Source organism: Paramisgurnus dabryanus, chromosome 1 (genome assembly GCF_030506205.2).
Source record: "Paramisgurnus dabryanus chromosome 1, PD_genome_1.1, whole genome shotgun sequence".
Lineage (NCBI taxonomy): Eukaryota > Metazoa > Chordata > Actinopteri > Cypriniformes > Cobitidae > Paramisgurnus > Paramisgurnus dabryanus.
In genome coordinates this window covers 12,645,286-12,664,652 of record NC_133337.1, presented here as the reverse complement: position 1 = coordinate 12,664,652, position 19,367 = coordinate 12,645,286, and the positions used below count along the sequence as shown (strand labels likewise).

Below are 19,367 nucleotides of genomic sequence, written 5' to 3'. Positions count from 1 at the left end.
CCCCGCCAATAACGAGATTTTCCGTCTTTCTGCAATACCGCTATTATCGCAACTTTTTAAACCCGGAAGTATTGCCCTATGGCAAGCGGCTGCATGTCCGTTTCTGTTTTAAAGATCGCTCTGAATGGGATCTCTATGAAAAGTCCGTCACAAAAATGGAATTATCTCTGCTTTTTGCTCAAAATGTGGTGTTTTTGCAGAAACCTACCCATATTCAAAAGCTGATTACAAAAGAAATACTGAAGGTAGGATGAAACGTTTTTTTTTTGTTTGAAAGCAGAGGGTCTGTTCTTTCATTTGGTATATTGTATGTTTATATATTTAAAGAAGAACATTTTCTGGAAGGCATTAAACTTTGGTGAAAATCATGAAAAACGCGAGCGCTGGCTGGCAACTTTTTTTTTAAACGCTGGCGGTGAAAGAGTTAAAGTGCATTTGTAGTTATGAAATGAGAGATGTAAGTAGGGCTGTCACAATGATTAAATAATCGTCTAATCGCGATTGTTTGACCTCATCGTGATTTTTTCAGATCGCCGCAATGATTGCACATCTCTCTAAAAAACACAAGGGGGAGCTGCAGTGCCTGTATAAACGAGACAGTATCAGATTGTGTGTTATGTATTAATATATACTGCCAGGTAAAACCTTGCAAAAGATTTAATTTAAATAATCACAACAATGTGTGAAAATTATTTCATGAACAAACAAAAAAATTAAATGTCAAAGCAATAAAACAGACAATTAATCGTCATAATCGCCAAAGCCCTAAAACAGGCAATTAACCTTCATAATCGCCACAATTTATTACACAATTAACCGTCAGCCTAATTTCACAATCGTGACAACCCTAGATGTAAGTTGAGTTACGAGAAACAGAAGTCGGGTGCATCTTGTACTTCCGGACCCCTTGCCTGAGGCAGGGGTGAGCTCATTTTACCGCTGTCACCAAATGTTGTGCAAGGTAATTGATTCATGCCAACTGCATGACAACATCGTAGAGATAAAGTGAAGTGTTAGCACCCCGATGAATCATTATTGAAAACATTTTTTGTTTATCAGATAATTTGCAACCAACTGGATCTACGACAATATCGGCACACCAAAGAGCCAGTCCAGTGTTCCTAGGAACAGTGTCAGGTTTTCATTGTATAGGAATAAGATACAAGGAAAAGAATACACACAATGGATTGGACAAAAATAAAAATTTAAAAGGGATTTCCAGAGAATGGAGTCACGGCTTAGAATGTACATTCTGTGACCCGCAGGCCAATTCACATTATCTCTGTACGCTCATGCACTAATATCTGTTTACCCAACCGCACAATATACAGTAAATTATGGTAATCAGTAAGTTAAGGCCCACTATCACAATATTTACAGTAGGTTGGTCTGTCTGTGTTCATATGCAAGTACAGGCTGTACTGCATACACACAAGTCACTCTGATTTGCATTTTATTTTTCTCTCTCACGTGATGTATCACTTGTACAAACTTGTGAAATAACACAGGAATACTGTATGGCCTATAAGACAACAAGGACAGGTCTGGAGAACAAAATCTGTGTCTGTGTGTGCAAAGAAAGGCAAAGAGACAGAAAACAAAATGAAGCAGTGGAGTCCACCTTTCAGTCCAGGCATTTTTGGTCTTTATAAACCGATTTTTGCAGGAGTAGAACTTAAAGAAGTCATGACATGAGTAATCAAATGAATCTTTTGAATGTGAAAGCAAACATTTTTGGATCAAGTGTTAAGAGAATGTTCAATGTGATCGGCAGAAACTTACGGAATACCGATTTCAAAGATGTTATTCTGAATAAGCTGCTTCCCCAGCATGATGATGCTTAGCTGGATGCAGAGTTCAATAAGACAGCCTCCAGGAGCACACTGAAAAAAAAGAGTTTATTTCAATTAAATCTATATCATATAACCATCCACATTGAAGTTAACAGTCAAAACAATGACATGGGATGCAAAGTTGTAATCACCTCCTCCATACGGTAGTCATTGAAGATATAAACATAGTCACCGGGTCGGCCTGCAAACCTGAAAAACACAGGAACTAGGCATGAGCTTTGGTTCAGTAGGTCAAGAAGTGAATGACCTAACCAATGTGTTTACACAACTGTAACAATATGAAAAGCTTCCAGAATCAGAAATTGCCCACATACCTCCCTTTGAAGAAGGCCACGTAGAAGATAGGTGCATAAGCGTTCATGAACTTAAGAAGAAAAGCCTTCAGAATCAGACGTTCCTCAAAGTTGGTCTCTGTTTTGGGGATCTCTGAAGACACAAATGAATCCACACCATTTGGGGTTAAAACACCTTCTGGAAAAACTGCCCACAACTTCCTTTAATGTTGTGATCCACTGAATCTTTATCAAAATGTCTCAGTAACTTACTGCGTGTTTGGCTGGGTTAAACATTGTAAAGATGGAGCTCTTGAGAAAATAAGAAGTTAAGTTTGGGGTACAAACTGGGCTAGGACTGCACACTATTTCCTACTTTTAGATGTACCACGGTTATCTGAGTGATAATTCATTATAAACACATTTATTAATAAGGCAGGCTATTAAAACCTAAATTCCAGTAAATCTACTGAAATCAGTGGGTTTGGAAGTAGGTTAAAGCACTGAGCCTCAGACCATATGTGGTCAGACTTTTTAAGTAAAAAGTCTATATCTTATTCAGGAGGTGATAACACATGCTTTCTCCTTTCCTTCCTTCTTTACGTATCCACAGAGACGCTGATTTATTAAAATGTCTGGCTGACGGCCTACTGACAAGCAGAAGAGTATTCCCAAGCATTCCAGGAGTGGTGAGGAGAAACTCTATCAAAGATGTATGTCATGTGGTGGTAGGTAAGGAAGAATAATCACCATCAATAGCAAAAGAAAGTCTCTTGATCATTTTAGCCTTTTGTTGAGGTTGGTATTTAGAGACACAAGCAATTTCTCACCCAATTCTGTAAGCCAGGCGGCCACCATTCCGTAGATCTCATCCAAGATGAGAATAACCACCAGGTTGATGACGACTGCGGTGGCCGTTACAGTCACTCGCACGTTGGACTTGACTTCTGGGTCTGGGTTCATCGCCATGAGTGCAGAGATTGTGACGCGATAAATTACCACACTGAACACAGCCGCGCAGGTCACGCCAAACTAGAGTGGAAGACAAATGACAGACAGACAGATAAAAAACCTTCATAAGGCATAAACTTGTGTGTGTTTTTATATGAATCAGTAGTAAAGAGAAAGTGGATTGCTCACCATGAAGAGAATGGAGGAAATGTTGATTAAATAGCCAGGCAGTCGATCCCTCCATGTTAGCTTCTCGTGTCCAGGCTGTTAAAGAAAATAACACACAGACTGAAATTAACCAAAAGCCCAAGTACGAACTAAAGTAGCTATGTAGCTCTACAATCTTTGGCTGTAGGCATGTTGATGTGTTTTATGGAAAATATGCTGCAATACCTTGTACAAAACTATTGAGGGGGGGGGAGTATTCTTGTAAAAACATGACAACATTAGGGTCATTAACACCTGGCCTTCCACCGCATTCCGTACATTCAAGGATAGATCATATCTTCAAAACATCCGGCCTGAGAACCGAAAAGACTAGGACAACCTTAATATCTTTCTAAGTATCTTCAGTCTTCTTTGCATCAATATCAAAGCATCATCAAGCCAAAACAACATCGGTAGCCTGTGCTAAATACATGGCCGGCCCAGGCATACATCAACAGCGGCAGTAGAGTTACTGTAAGCTCTTCTGTTCCCAATGGAGAGAGAGAGTTTACCTTCACTGTGAAGTTTAGGACTGCTGACCAAGACATATATCCCTCTAGGGCAAACAGATAACGTTACTGTAATGACTAATTCTTATGGGGAGATAGACTGACGACAGCAGGAAATATAGCACAGAGAAAAAGAGCTTTCCATTGTGTTCCTGTGGAAAACTATTATAGAACCACAGGAATGTTTAGCAGTTATTAGTGTTAAGTCTAATAAAAAAATTATCATAGCTTCTTCATAGCTTCTTTACTGACTGTGATCTATGTGGAAAGCAACATTACATTTCTCGTAAACATATCTTTAAAAGGTTTTGCATAGGCCTGGTAGCCCATGCTGTCAGAGTATTGCAAAAACAGAAAAGTCCCTCTCCTATAATTGCACTCATTATCCGACAGCACCATCTAGCAACAGCGTGTGTCTAAACCTTGGCACCCAGGATCTTGGAAAGGCGCAGCACCCAGACTGTAACCACATACAGCCCTCAATATATCTCACAGATTTTGAATGTGACGAATGTGGGTCACGCAACTTGGCCGCAGATCACAATTCACAAACCGTTTCCATAATGAGTGCAGTTACTGCAGACCTGCGGTCTCACCCATTGCTCACTCTTCATTAAGATGCATGATGTGATTCGGTGATAGACTACGTTCACCTCTTAAAAATCTAAATTGAGAAATACTGTGCAACAGGATTCGTGTTGCTATAATGCTTGTGCTCAAATGTCAGAGGAAGCCAAGAAATCAAATTTTGCCGCAGGGATAAGCAGAGATGACTGTACAAACTAACTGCCACAAAAATGCTGTTAGGTACCACAAGCATGTAGCCAGTAGGCTTACATGTAACCTGTGGATTTAAATACGGTTGAATGTATTATGTGGAGTTGAGTACACAGGGTGGGAAGATGACAGGCATTTGAATTCTTCCGAAATTGGCATGGCTTCTGTGGATTCTGTGGGTGCAGATTCAGGGTAAATCTGTCAAATAAATAACAAAATATGCCTGGCAACAGAAGGGAAAACACAACATAAATAATTTATGTAATCAGTCACAGAAGTGGCCATCTTTTATATTGCATGCTTACTTGAAAAACATGAGGAAAAAACCTCTCCATTGCTCTCCTCTCCAGACAAATGTATTCAATTGTCCCAGAAAGGAATTGTATCTTTAACATGCCCCAATTTCATTCATATTACATATTCTTCCCTTTTATTCTGACTTTTTGTATCTTTTCACCAGTTTTTATCTCCCTTCAAAAGAATCCCAAAATTTTGGACTAATGTGTTATCCAGTGTCTTGTTAAAAGAGGTTGGCACATCAAAACTTCAGACGGCACTTGTGTGCTTGTGTGAAGCTCTTGTCTATAGTTTATATTTAGATCAACAGATTAACTCAACAGTTCTGTGACAGCAGAGGTTTGGATTTCCACGGAAGCATATAACAGCTGTCCAAATGAAGAATATCGCTTTATTAAGCTCCGTTTCCTGATAGATCCAGTTGTCCAAAAACTGCCATCTGGTAAATAGCACTAAACCATTAAAGCGGATCACTGGCTCGTAATCATAGGGGAACCACTTTAACTGCTATATATCAACTAAGTAGAACCATAAGTGCTATAGAACGACAATAACACAATTTGGTTCTACATAGGTTCTATATAGCACTTAAAGTGATTTAAAAAAATGCACATTAACATGACAGTGCCTATCAATCTGATCAGTGGTAAATAGGAAATATTAAAGAGCACCTATTGTCCGATACACGTTTTTAAATTTAATTGTGTATTAGTACATCTTAACGATATGCAAAAGGTACATATCCCAAAGTATATGATCTACGTCTGCAACGTTAATCTCTTTTCTTGGACTACAACAAACATACTGATTGTAGGCAACAGTTTACTTCCTGGGATTGGTGATGTAGACGAGACAAACATTATCATATTTCCTCCCGCTGTAAGTTAAGTCCTGTTAGCATTGCATTGTGAGGGAATCTTTTAAACATGGTAAGGAGCGTCACATTTCTGGCTGACGTCAGATGTATTAAGGCCAATCACAACGTACAGATTAGCTGGCTAATTTCAGTTTCAGGAAGAGAGTGAAATCTGGAGCTACAAAAATGTACGGTATGTGGAAAATAATGTTTTTTAACCCTAAACCATGCGAACACATTGTATTATACCAAAAACACAAAATAAAGTTTTTTGGCAGTGAAATAGGTGCTCTTCAATGGGTTCAGGTTTGCTGGCAAATATAGCCACAAGCTCTCTTACAAGAACACTGACACATGTAAGTTGGACACACAACCCTCCTAACAGTCCCACACTAAGCCCTTTGGGAAATTAGTGACAGGATCACCATCGTGGGGATTTCCTCCATGACCATATGTCGCCCTGCAGTGATGCCATGCTCATATTGACGTCACGTACACATCTTTCCCTCAATCCTCAAAACCACATCGTAAGCCAGAGAGAGAGAAAGAACCAAAATGCCAGTGCCCACGCTTGCAAACCAAAACACACATCTTGCTGGCGCACAGAGAACCGAGATTTTTACAATGCAGAAGAATAACACAGCTTATTGTAACTAAAAACTGTCCCCTGGTGAATAGCTCTGGCTTGTGAAATGATAAAAAGATGATTTTTCTGAGTGAAAAAATTGTCAGATGTCTAAAAGTGATTTGACTGAAGATAGTCTTGTTTTGGAAGTCGAGACTGGAAATATTTTGTTGTGAGCCCCATCTGACCGATTTGAAATCTCTTTAAAACACTCTCATCTCTTTTCAGCTCCAGTCCATGAAGACCACAAGACCAGGATTACACGAAAATAAACACACACGCACACACACACATTCTAGTTTCCATGTTTTGTGGGGACATTCCATAGACGTAATGGTTTTTATACTGTACAAACTATTCCCTTCACCTAACCCAAACCCTAACCCCAACTACTACTACTACTAACATTTTCAAGAAACATCATCCTGTTTAATTTATAAGCTTGTTTCCTCATGGGGACATCAAAATGTCCCCACAAGGTCACAAAAATACTGGTATTCCTATCTTAACTTGATAATTACCAGGTACACACACACACACTTTAGATCAGCAGGGATCCTTCTAATAAATGACCCACGCATGAGTAAAGACAGCTGTAGGATTAAGTATCGACGGGCAAATTTAATTATGTAACATTGTGTATTAAAGCTCCCAGACTTCCTACTCAGATCTTGATATCATCATGATGATGATCAGACACTAACAAAATCTGACAAGCCTTCCATCATCCTCATCAAAGACCCAAAACAAGAACAGCTTGAGAGATTTAAATCTAAAGTGCATGGAGTTTAATAAACACAGTTACCAAGCAAGCAATAGCGTCATTTCACCATCTAGTTTAGACCCGATATAGTCCGACTATGAGTAATTCACTTCAAGTCAAAATAAACTGGTTCATTTGAAATAAAAAGTACATATTTTTTGTCAAAATAACTTGCGAGATGCATGATATTCCATTATGCAAAAAAACGTCAACAGCTGTGTGGTTTTATTTATTTTGTTTCATTTTTTTTTTCAATTTACTTTTGGGCTATGTTGTTGACGTCTGAGCTGTGTTCGGACGACTACTAGACATCTTTCAAAGACAAACTTGCTTGCTGGCTATGATCAGAATAAACACTGAGATGGTCATCTTCTGCCACCTCTTTTAAGTTTCACTGTCCAGGCTTAACATCACAGATGTGAACTACCTCGTATTTGTATTTAGCAATGTAATATACAACCAATTGTCATATAGTACATGTATGTGGTCAAATGTAAATGGAATGTACAGCCAAAAGTTATAAATTATCCCGTGGTCTCCTAGGACACATCCACACATTCAGGGAGTAGAGACTGTTCTGAGAATAAAACTCTCCTAAGTATAAAACTATCCAAAGATGATGTGAAATTCTCTCTTACTTTGTTTCAAGGGGCGATGAAAACTTTAAGCTGTCTAAAATTAGCCATGCCAGGGTGTGCTGCATTTATAACCAAAGGCACTAATGTCTCCTAAAGATAGCTGCCAAGATGACACGGCTATATGATAAAGAGCTGTAGATAAGGACAAATCCAACCGAGCGTACAAAGGGTTCGAGTGTCCTGAGGAGATGTGACTACTTTGGTAGTAGTTTGGCGCATAGCCCAGCATGGGAGAACGCTTCCACTCATGCACACAAATACACTCACTTGCATGGAGTCCAGCGCTCTCTCCTGGTCAACCTGTGTAATTCATTCTGAGCATATGGGAAGTCGACCGGACAATAGGGAAAAGGATTTAAAACGGCACTAAATTAAATTCCATCTCTTAAATGTGCCAGAGCAGGCCTGTCTAGAAATCTACCACAAAAACAGTCACAGCCAAAATATGTTCCACCTTTAGCGTGAAATAAATATGCTCAACTCTTGTGTGAAGAAAAATAAGCAGACGCATTCTTAAAACTCCGGGAAAACTCACTGACCCTGAAATCCTTTCATCATCTGCTCTTTTGGTGCACACAACATGTGTGGTTGTTCAATGAGTGATGGGGTGGTTTCACCAGACTTACTGTCATTCTAGTATTTATTGGTTTATTCTGAGGGTTTCTGTGGTCATACAAATAAAATAAGCAGTTAGAACAAGAGCCTCTCTACGACGAATATTAACTGCCGACTCTTCCTCATTTATTTCACTATGAATATGTGACAGATTATAGACCGCACTACTTTAATCCTTTAGTGCTTGTTTATTCCACAGGGTTTTTCCGTCCACATAAAAACGGACTTGTTTACAGTTTGAGGCTGACCAAAAATGCAATTATCCAACTTCTTAAATATACAGCATACCTAAGTCCGGGCTGTTTTGAATAAAGCTGTTAACATGTATAGTCGTGATTTAAGGTTTCGCAAAAAAACATCTAGGTCAGGACTGACCGCGGGCCATAATATCTGGGACAGCGCAGCTAAACATAAAAATGAACAAGTGCCATGATGTAGGCGACAGATCTGATCCGAAATCTGCTTGAACCGCTAACAAAGCTATAAGGGCTATAAACTGCACACAAACCGAAACAAGTGTACAGATGCCGGTGTACCTGTTTACATGCAACATCGCATATCACAACGACTTAACCTTAAAGTATAACTGGGCAGATTAACCAAGTGAATGATGTAAGGACAACTGTCTGAGACAAGAGTCAAGCATGATGTCCTGGAGCTGAACTTAAGCATTTTCTAAATTTAACTCCATACTTAAGGACCAAATGGAAAGCAAACAAGAACAAATAAATACTCCCGTATTCATAAACCAAATGCTTTTAATACAATGTGACCCACAATATTTTTAATAACACAATATCTGCTCCTTAAATTGCCCATTGAGGCAATTTCCAGGCCACATTGAGGTGAAAAGCGTTTTACTAATTGTATTAACCTGAAGTGCACCATCCTACAACAAGAGGATTAGGGCACTGAGAGATGGCTATATTGCTTATTAGTGCGACCCTGGTGTGACCACCACCCACAAGCACCCACCCAGAGTCCATCTGACAGACACATGGACCATTTGCAAATTAAATGGGGCTCGAATTCTCTCACCAAAGATGTATGTGCGAGCATGGGTTGTGATTAATTCTTGAAATGTTACTGAGAGCAAATGGTTATGAAGTAATGGAAGGGATCAGAAAGCATTTTGCTAATCTGAGCTTTGTTTTAATTGCTATTTGGCTCATAAAATAACACAGTTTATGGGTTTAATGTGCATGACCTTACATGTTATCAGGTTATAAGGCTCAACCGTGCATGCAAAATACGCACTGCAAAATTACGTAAAAGAGAAAAAGTAGAATTTCCAGAATAAATTGTTGGGCCATATCATCTACCAGGAGTACCAACAGCACAACAACCACAAATGATGTCAGAGAGCAAGGGAAAAAACGTGCTAACCCCACAACTAGGGATGGATGGTAAGTGATACAGAAACTTTAACACAAGCAGGTGGAAAAAAGGCTCTGGAGAGATACAGGTGAGACAGAGAAAAATAGAACAAGAGAGAGAGAGAGAGAGAGAGAGAGAGAGAGAGAGAGAGAGAGAGAGAGAGAGAGAGAGAGAACCATTTACCGGATTCCCAGCTGCCATAGCTGACAGTAACCTTTGTCTCCATTTGTCCTTGCCCAGTTCCCCGCTCTCCTCCACACCTCTCTCAGGCTGGAACACACAGATCCTAACCGTCATACAAACGCTGATAACACAAAACACAACTCTAGCTTACAGCCTCTAGCTAACAATGCAAATCAGACTTGCAGGCATTTTTCCATGAACACCATCGGTTCTGAGCTCTACAACATGCTCCTCCTGATTAACTTATTTTTTTGCTTAGGAGTCACCAATGCAAAAGCGCAAACTATGAGGCCTAAAGCAAATGGGTGCCAAATGCTTTCAGGCCAACACAAGGATGCATGATGGGAAGGCCAAGCAAAAGGCCCACGGCATTTGGCAGCACCGTCTCTTCCCCACAGCCATGGCAGTTACAATCTTAACTCTTTTAAAAAAAAACAAAGAGCATTTGCATTATTCAGAATCAGCACTGTGATATTTAGATCTTTGTTAAGGTGACGTGTGTAATTTTTCAATTATAAAATTCAGTTTTCTATTCTAGAACAGTGTGCAGAGACAACTGTATCTAAAAAGTACAACATTGTTGCTCTGTGGCACTTCGAATGTTGCTTTGTTTAAGCATCCAAGCCAGATTCGACCTTAATACTGATTTGGGTATTTTTCTGGCATTTAGAAACCTCAACCGGTGCATTTAAGCAACCTGTTTAAAAACAATCATTTACATTTTGCAATGTAGTTTGGTGTCATTAAGGATGCAGAAATTACACACTTCATCTTTTAAATGAGCCGCTAATAAAATTCAACATTGGACAAAAACAACATGAAACCTATACACCAGGGTTCCCCAAATCTTACCCTGGAGGGCCAAAGCACAACGAGTCGAAGCTAAACTCTGGGGAACCCTGCTATACACTATGTATACAGTTAAAAATAAAAGATCATTAGCATGAAATGTAGGCTAGTAAAAAGCAACTTAACCCACCTCATTTTTGGTGATCTTATTTTTCTTTTTTCTTTGTCTCTTCTGAAGGAGAATCGTCTCATATTTGGGTCTGGGATGTTCCTAGATAGAAGAGGACAAAGGGCAATTGTTTTTTTTGTTCTGAGACCTGGAAGACAGCCAGAGACAGTGGAGTTTCAAACCATTCAAAGCAGTCAAAATCCAGGGCAACACAAGGACAAAACGCAAGGGCAAACTCAAAAACTGAAAGAGCAGAAGAGAGTTTCACACATCAAACTCAAACCTTCGCTTTATCCTGTCCGAAAAGATTGCATTGAGAGAAACAAGTTGAGATAACAAATGGGTGAGATGACATAATATGGGGCAAATCACAAATAGTATAGAGTAGGGAGATTAACATTAATTCTTTCAGATGAGGACGTTACCACGGTGTCACATCATATAACAGTCAGTGTTAGTCACTTTCAGTTGTAAAACACATTGTCATTATAAACCAACTCTTGGCCAATCCAAACCTGATATGTAAACACGCTCAATTGTGACTCGGTTACAGATGTCGTGTGACAGTGTATGTATACCTCTTCTTCCTCCATGCCTGTCAGATCCCAGCTATAGTTCAAACTGATCTGTCTGCGCTTCCAGTGCTCAAGAAACATGGCGGCTGAAAAAATGAAATGAGACATGCAGTAAATAAAGGCTGACAAGAAATTCTGCTCAACTCAATCTTACAGGAACACAGAAGCAAAAATGGTTCACATGGGGGCAAGAGTCAAATATAAAGTACTGTAGGATGTCGTGCCAAATCAAAATGACTTTATAGACAGAAATGTAATTTAAATTTCAATACTGTTTGGCTTAAGAGGAGGTCTTCTAATATCAAATACAGACCACATTTAAAGTGCCTTTGACAGTCCCTTGTCATATCCTTGTCATGGTCACTGTAACATTGCTTAAAATTTCTTTTTCTATGTTCCACTAGACAAATTCGTTTGAGATGATAGTAAGGTGATGTGGACATACAAGTAAATCATCCCCTAATATCTCCAAGCGAAAGTGCATATCTCAGGAGATAAACAGATAGATTTTCTCTGCACACTGCTGGGGGTTTGTGCACGAGTAATAATGTATAGCTTTTGCTACCCCATCTGGGTGCAAAAGACAGAACAGTGTCAGGCTTTCACAATGCATCCCTCAACAAGATCCGGAGATATAGGCATTGATAGGGAAAGGTGATACTACCCCCCTTTTTTTACATAGTCTCAAAATGTTTTTATTTTATTTTACTTGTTGATATGTTTTACCATTGTTTAAAAGGTTAATATACATAAAAGAAGCCAAGATACTATAAAAAATATATATTAAATACATATTAAAATAGAATTTGCTTTAGCATGCAACTCACAGTCTGCGGGCACCATGATGGAGACTACTGGTATATACAGTGCCCTCCATAAGCTTTTTATGTTTAGACATTTCTTGAATGTTTTCTCCCAATGCTTATGGAGGGCACTTAAACAGTATGTATGTGTAAAACTGCAACATATACAAACTTTAAACAAATACAGTGCACAAAAAGCTCAAAGGCCCTAAATATCCTGGATGCCTTAGAGAAATCAGATTGCGTGATGGCATCAGAGCATCAAACAACAAAAGGAGGAAACTGGTCTAAAGAGAAAGAGCAGGTGCAGCACGCAAGAAACATATCGAGTTGCAAATGAATTCATCCATTCTTTATTCCATTAAAAAGGTGTATATTGAGTTACTGTGTGCCAATATCAAAAGCAGAAAATATCTTGTCAATATTACCTTTGCATGTACGCACACAGTAACAGTTTATACACTTAGAGTAAAAGCAGACAATATCTAGTCAATATTAACTTTGCATGTACGCACACAGTAACTCAATATATAATTGAAGCTAAAAGCAGCAAATATCTTGTCAATATTAACTTTGCATGTATGCACACAGTTAACTCAATATATAACTTAATATCAATAAATAAATGGAATTAAGCATCAATGAATCAGTTTGCAACTCGATATGTTTCTCGCGTGCTGCACCTGCTTTTTCTCTTTAGACCAGTTTCGTCCTTTTGTCGCTTGATGCTCTGATGATGTCATGCATTCGGATTGTTCTATGGGCATCTTGGATATTTACGGCCTTTGAACTTTTTGTACAGCCGCCCCCGAATTCAAGGGTTGAATTCGCTCATCTAAAAAAGTCGACGAAGTAAACTAAAACAAAAGTAACAAAAATTAAATGTCCAGTAAAAATCTCTTTTAAAGGTCTAATTTTCAAAATCTTACATAATTAAATGTAACAATGTACCCACCTCTGGTCTCTAGTCATTCAACATTATATCCATTGCTATGAAGACAGTAGTGCTTCCGTTCTTTAATGCTACCTCTACTCAAGTTGATCTCATGTTCAACGGTACTAAGTATTAAATGTACTTTAATTGTAAAACCTGAAAATCCACCATTTGACAGCATAATAAAACCAAGATGAAACCAGAGGGTCGTACCCCAAAGGGACATGAAGATTGCAAAGAACACCGTGGCCGGGTTGTCAAAGAGATGGCTGGCACGCGCTGTGCCACACGCTGTGCTCAGATGCCAGTAGTCACATGCACGATCGCAGAGGGGACACATGGTAAAGTTCTGGCCGTCATCACACATCTCCTGGCTGGAAGAAACATGCAAAAAACACACAAACTTGATGTGCCACAGTACAACATAATGAATTAATTATGCCCTTGATATGCTGCATGTTCATCCATCTACGTGCCCCAACGTCTAAAATAACAATTAAAAATGCAACACTATTTTATCACATGACCTTGGAAAACATTTGCCTGGATGAGAAGGTTTTATAAAGGCCCCAAAAATATTATTAGGTGGCACACTATGTGCTCACGCCAGTATAAAAACATTTTACAAAGATCACAACATTCCCCCTCTATTCCCCTGGGACTATCTCAGGCACAAATCCATTGTGAATTATTCACATGCAAAACCATCAACAAAATAAACACCTAAATTTAGCTTGTTCTAATATTTTAATATCTCAATAATAGTGGATTGCTCTCTTTGTAGTTGTCTTGGGCCCACCCACAAATGAGACGACATGTACCTGGGTATATTTGTATCCACAGTGGCCCAGCCATAGAAGAACACAATGATGCCCACCACAGATGCAGGCATAAGCAACTGAGTATAGAGGCCAAGCCAAGCAAAGTAGAGACCTATCTTCTCGCCAAAGTACTTCCTGAGGTCAAAGATTATAACATTTAGTATAAAAGGAGATACTGTAGATCAAATGTTAATGTAATCCAATATGTCAAAGTGATTTGTTGGTTACCTGATGAGATCAACAGGCTGATACTTGTAAAAAGCGCCGTATCTTGCCCATTCATCATGTAACAACTGAAACAATTACAAATAGAGAATTTAACCACACATTTCTTTCACTTGCATTTGACTTGTTTGCACAATAAAAAAAAACTCACTCTATCTGTAGATTTTGGATCATTATTGATATTGGTATTTAGAATAGCAATCTTAACTAGTGTTTTAAAATTCAATTTTTTATAAATACATTTTTTACCCACTGCCACAAAGTTACAGCACCACAATAGCAGAATACCTGTCTGTCATTCTTTCCTTCAACCTGACCAGTGGGCCGAAAGTCCCCCTGTAATTGTTCAAAAACACATTTCTCATTTTAACTTGACAGGTATTTGGCTCGGAGAAGGAAGAGATGGCAAAGGAATTTAAAAAAACAACTCACATCATGCAGTGGGAAGGCTGAATCGTAAACGCCATTAGCTATTAGCGTGGTGATACCTGTAAGGAAGCAGAGAACCTTAAAATACTCAACATCACCCGTGAGAATAATGATTGACTGCTATGACTTTACAGTGACCCAACTTCATCGCATTCTGTAAAGCCGGCAGCTCGCGTTCTCGAGGCGAAAGCAAGCTGACATGTAGAACACTGGCTTTAATCAAAGTAATTATTCAGTCCTCAAAGGAGCGTCACGTACGCTCTCGTGATTAGCCCTCAATTAATAAAGGAGCTCCACAGCAACAAGCTGGAAAGACCACCAATAACCGCAACCCCCCTCTTTTCACCTCAATGGACCCGACTTTAATACGAATCCCAATCCTGGAACTTTATGACCCAATTTACTCGCCTTGTATGAAAAAGAGTGAGAAATGAAAGGGATCTGGGAAGGGAGGAGGACAGAGTGATAGAGAGCAGGAATTTGTCCCTTCGGCGGGATAGCGTTGCTCTCCCAGTAGCCCCTGGCGGACCGTCTGTACGGTGGCATCGTCCAAAGGAGCATATGGCTTGAGTCGCGCCATCCAAAACTCTAATTCTAGGCTTGACTATTCTCTGGATTAGATTATGTATTAACACATTACTAACCCATGGTTTGGCAGGTCCGTGTGCAGGCAGTACGTCTGAGGATTTCGTACACCTAAGAGTGAGTCAGAGTGAGTCAGTGAGAGAGAGAGAGAGAGAGAGAGAGAGAGAGAGAGAGAGAGAGAGAGAGAGAGAGAGAGAGAGAGAGAGATACTCAACAACAAAAAAAACTGTAAATTGCTCCCGGAAAACTCCCTGTGGAATTGGTTTCCAGGAGCAGTGCCTAGAGACCTCAGTCTCCTGCTGGTAGCAGATAACTTGTGTTCCCTTTTGTATACCATGTACTCTGCTCAACAACTAAAGAACACGTCTCACATTGAACAGTACCATGCCAGCATAACAAAAACGATTTTATAACTAAAGCAGTACTTACTATTCGGCTCCTTGTGGAATTTTCAAAGAAAGTGTCTTTTGACTTGATGTTGTACCTAACAAAGCCAAAAGTAAAAATGAGATGTGCAAGTCAAATCTGAGAGCCTGGCAAACATATTTAACAACACCATAAACTAAGTAAGGCTCTCACAGATGGAGCTTGTCCCGGGAGAAACAGTGAGAAAGGAACTTGGTGCGGCTGTTCTCTTGCTCCTGATGGGGAACGTTGGGCTGGAACGGTCGATTTATCTTGCGCCACACTTCGTTCATGGTGGCAACTAGACCTTTATCTTCCCTCAACTCGTAACTCTGATTAGGAGATGATTCATATTAGAAAAGTATTATATTGCACAGTCAAAACTAGCAGCAAAGGCACAGTGCATAGAAAGTCGTGAGCCTGATGCACGTATGCAGATAGATAATGGAGGAAAAAACAGGCAGACCAAATATTTGTACGCTTTCTCTCATACATCCATCAGAGACATTAAATAACGCATGCAGGGACATCAGAAGAACACAAGGATGTGCCCGAGTGAGTCAGGTGTCTCCTGGGAGCCCTCTATAACTTACCTTCTTTGTGGGCACCTTGATCTTGAGAAACTCTGCCTCTCTGCTCAGCACGTTCCAAGGTGCATGTAGGCGAACGAAAGCATGGCCGTGGAACTTGCTCTGTGGAGTAAAAATTAAAAGTTTAATGTATTACACCCATTTAGAGGTTGCATCATTTTAAATGTTGAAAGCAAAGCAAGGCCAAGCAACTGAATGATGTTTTAATGTCAACTTTAGTTGAGGCTAATCACTTTAAAATGCTCTAACCCAGGGGTCTCCAACCTTTTTGTGAGCAAATGGACAAAACAATCTGGAGGGCTACTTTTTGAAAAACTTTTTTGTTTTATTTGTTGATTTTATTGACTTGTGAATAATTTTTAATTATTGTTTAAAATGTTAACATACATAAAAGAAGCCAAGCTAATATAAAAAATATGTAATAAATAAATATTACAATTGAGACTATTAATAGAATGTGCTTTGGCGGGCACGTCGCAGACTCTGTGCGGGTAACCTGGTGCCTGCGGGCAAAATGTTGAAGACCCCTGCTCTATATTACAAACGGTTTAATAGAGAATTTGTCATGTCTACTACCAATGAATGTATCTTTCAGCATGTGAAAATAATTTAATAATAGTTTTAATCTATTTTAAGAACAGTCTTGCAAACTTGCTACCTGCTGCAATGTATGTGTATTAATAAACTCTAAAACAATGTCAGAAATTAACTTTTTATTAAGCGGGAAAATGTGCCCCCTGAAAATGACTTACTGTATATAATTATATATATATATATTCGGAAACGGGAACATATAACCCCTGTCCTTCAATCACTCCATTGGCTACCTGTGCATTATAGGATTCTGCACTGCTACTAGTTTTTAAGTCATTAAATGGAATAGCACCACCTTATCTCTCTGAGCTGGTGACAGTCCATCAACCGACGAGAGCCCTCAGATCGGCCAACGAGAGGCTCTTAGTGGTCCCTAGGTCAAGGCTGAAGACTAGAGGAGATCGTGCCTTCTCTATAGCGGCACCTAGACTCTGGAACAGCCTGCCCACTGTGATCAGAACTGCCCCCACACTACCTATTTTTAAATCTAAGTTGAAAACCTATTTATTTGAGTTGGCATACGCTACATGACTTGTGACCTCATTGCCTTAGTAATGTTTTATGTGGGTTTTTTTTGCGTGTGATTGCCTTGGTAATATGTTTTACGACCTCAAGTCCTTGGTAATGTGTTTTATCTGTTCTTAATTGTGATATTTTGGTTTTATGTCGTCCTATATTGGTTTAATGCTTTGCTTTGTACAGCACATTGGTCAACGGCAGTTGTGTTTAATTGTGCTCTATAAATAAACTGATTGATTGATTGATATAATTCTATCACAATTTTAATATATCACTAGGTGCCATTCTTCCCACAAGCCCTATGTGTTTGGACCGAGTTAAAATGTTTGTTTTTGGCAACGGATGCACAAATGCTGTCATAACCAAAATACTCCCTTAAGACAATATCACTGACAATCAATTGTCATCAAGCCCACCACAGTCTCTAAAAAGAGACTATATATTACATAAACTTGGGGGGTATTGAAATGATCTCTTTTTACAAGTTGTATACATGAAACCCAACACTGAAGCTGCTTTCTGTGCATGAAGAGATGGCAGTAACTGGATCTGTCTGGCAGTGGTCAGCTATGCCATCTAGAGAAGCATGTGTTAAGAAGAATGAAAGATTAAACTGAAAGAGAGACAGAGATGAGATGAGAGTGATGAGACAAAAACAGATGACAGAAACCTGAGGACATCCTCTTCCATCCCCTGCGTTTCTGCCCTCTTCACTCACACATACACACACTCGCTCGCACTCAAAGGAGAGATAAAAATAACATGTGGATCTGAGAAGGTTAATTAGGATAAGATATTCCAATTAGTACTTCATCTCAGCAGGGTAAGGCAATTAGGTCGATTTGAGCGCAGTCTGAGAGAGGGCCATAGCTACAGAAACCGGGTGCGATTGACATTTGTGAGGGCTTACAAAGACCCCTTCCCAGAAACGGATCTTCGTGGCAGTTTCACCCCGTCTTTGACATTTGAAATTATTAATTAAAGAAAAGACAAATATTCACAGGCACCCGACAAACGGCAACAAACACAGAATTCCTAATTTGGAATGGACGAGTTTTTTGCCGTTTGTGGTCATTCATTAAGTGTAAACTAACCATAAGAATGTAGGAATTATGTGTGGCCATCTAGTTGTTATTGACAGTAATAAATAAAATGTAAAACATTTTCAAGCATCAATTGGTTTCGCTATTTGGTTGAAAAATGTTTTAATGGAAAACACATATCAACATAAACATGCACACATTCTTCACCATTAACAACAAGAATTCTAACTCTAACCCCAAACGAGAAACGTTTTTAGGCATGAACGCTCGTAAAGCAGCAATCGTTTGCTTTAGAAACTGGTGGCAGATAACAAAAAACTTCTAACCATGTCTTCTTTCTGGTCTTGTTGATACTTTGGCTGTTCCTGCCTCTGTAGAATAGCAATGTTATCCATCAGACTGAGGATGTAAAATCAAACAAACATAGCTGGTCCTGCCATGATACCAGTAGCAGCTAGTGTCCCTTGAGCATTGTAGATTTTCAAAACAAAACTCCCTATAATGTCAAAACACCATAGAGCTCTAACTGCAGTAGTACTAGATTTGCAAAAGTGCAATGTCAGAGTGATGGTAAACTGAGACGTGACTGTACACAGTGTGACCTCATGTCCCTGTTCAAACTGTTTGCAATCAAATTCCCCTAACAGTTAAATAATTCATGCAGAATGACCACATGTACTTGTAACAATCACCGAACTCACCTCAAAAGATCATGTAATGAGAGCAGGAAACTTAGAGCAGAATTTTTACACTTATTCCTGGCAGGGCCGGCGCTACCTATAGGCAGAGTAGGCAAATGCCTCGGGGCTTGGAGGTGGGCCTCCATAACCACTAAATCCATGTGTGTAGTCCACCAATCACTACTGACAACAATAGACAAAGTTTAAAGGTGAGTTCCACTTTATGCTGTGCGGCAAGAATGGCAGGTGGATGACATTAAAGTACAGCAAGAATGACTGATAA

The 19,367-nt window shown here is 39.4% G+C and overlaps 1 protein-coding gene across 3 annotated transcripts in view; it reads right to left on the bottom strand.

Moving 5' to 3' along the window:
• ano2b (anoctamin 2b) overlaps window positions 1-19,367 on the bottom strand; it is a 37,087-nt gene that overhangs the window by 12,793 nt on the left and 4,927 nt on the right. Inside the window, exons 1-18 of one of the 3 annotated variants that reach the window (XM_065265758.1) lie at window positions 18,731-18,950; window positions 16,252-16,350; window positions 15,833-15,990; window positions 15,683-15,737; window positions 15,313-15,364; window positions 14,672-14,727; window positions 14,528-14,575; window positions 14,243-14,307; window positions 14,015-14,149; window positions 13,407-13,567; window positions 11,460-11,542; window positions 10,903-10,983; window positions 9,924-10,010; window positions 3,266-3,340; window positions 2,956-3,157; window positions 2,168-2,279; window positions 1,985-2,042; window positions 1,783-1,883 (exon numbers count right to left, since the gene is read on the bottom strand). In XM_065265758.1, the coding sequence (XP_065121830.1) occupies window positions 1,783-1,883; window positions 1,985-2,042; window positions 2,168-2,279; window positions 2,956-3,157; window positions 3,266-3,340; window positions 9,924-10,010; window positions 10,903-10,983; window positions 11,460-11,542; window positions 13,407-13,567; window positions 14,015-14,149; window positions 14,243-14,307; window positions 14,528-14,575; window positions 14,672-14,727; window positions 15,313-15,364; window positions 15,683-15,737; window positions 15,833-15,990; window positions 16,252-16,350; window positions 18,731-18,799 (1,697 nt within the window). In that variant the 5' untranslated portion in view covers window positions 18,800-18,950. Of the gene's footprint in view, window positions 1-1,782; window positions 1,884-1,984; window positions 2,043-2,167; window positions 2,280-2,955; window positions 3,158-3,265; window positions 3,341-9,923; window positions 10,011-10,902; window positions 10,984-11,459; window positions 11,543-13,406; window positions 13,568-14,014; window positions 14,150-14,242; window positions 14,308-14,527; window positions 14,576-14,671; window positions 14,728-15,312; window positions 15,365-15,682; window positions 15,738-15,832; window positions 15,991-16,251; window positions 16,351-18,730; window positions 18,951-19,367 lie in introns of those variants that run through there. The other 2 variants (XM_065265756.1, XM_065265757.1) reach the window with 2 other exon arrangements.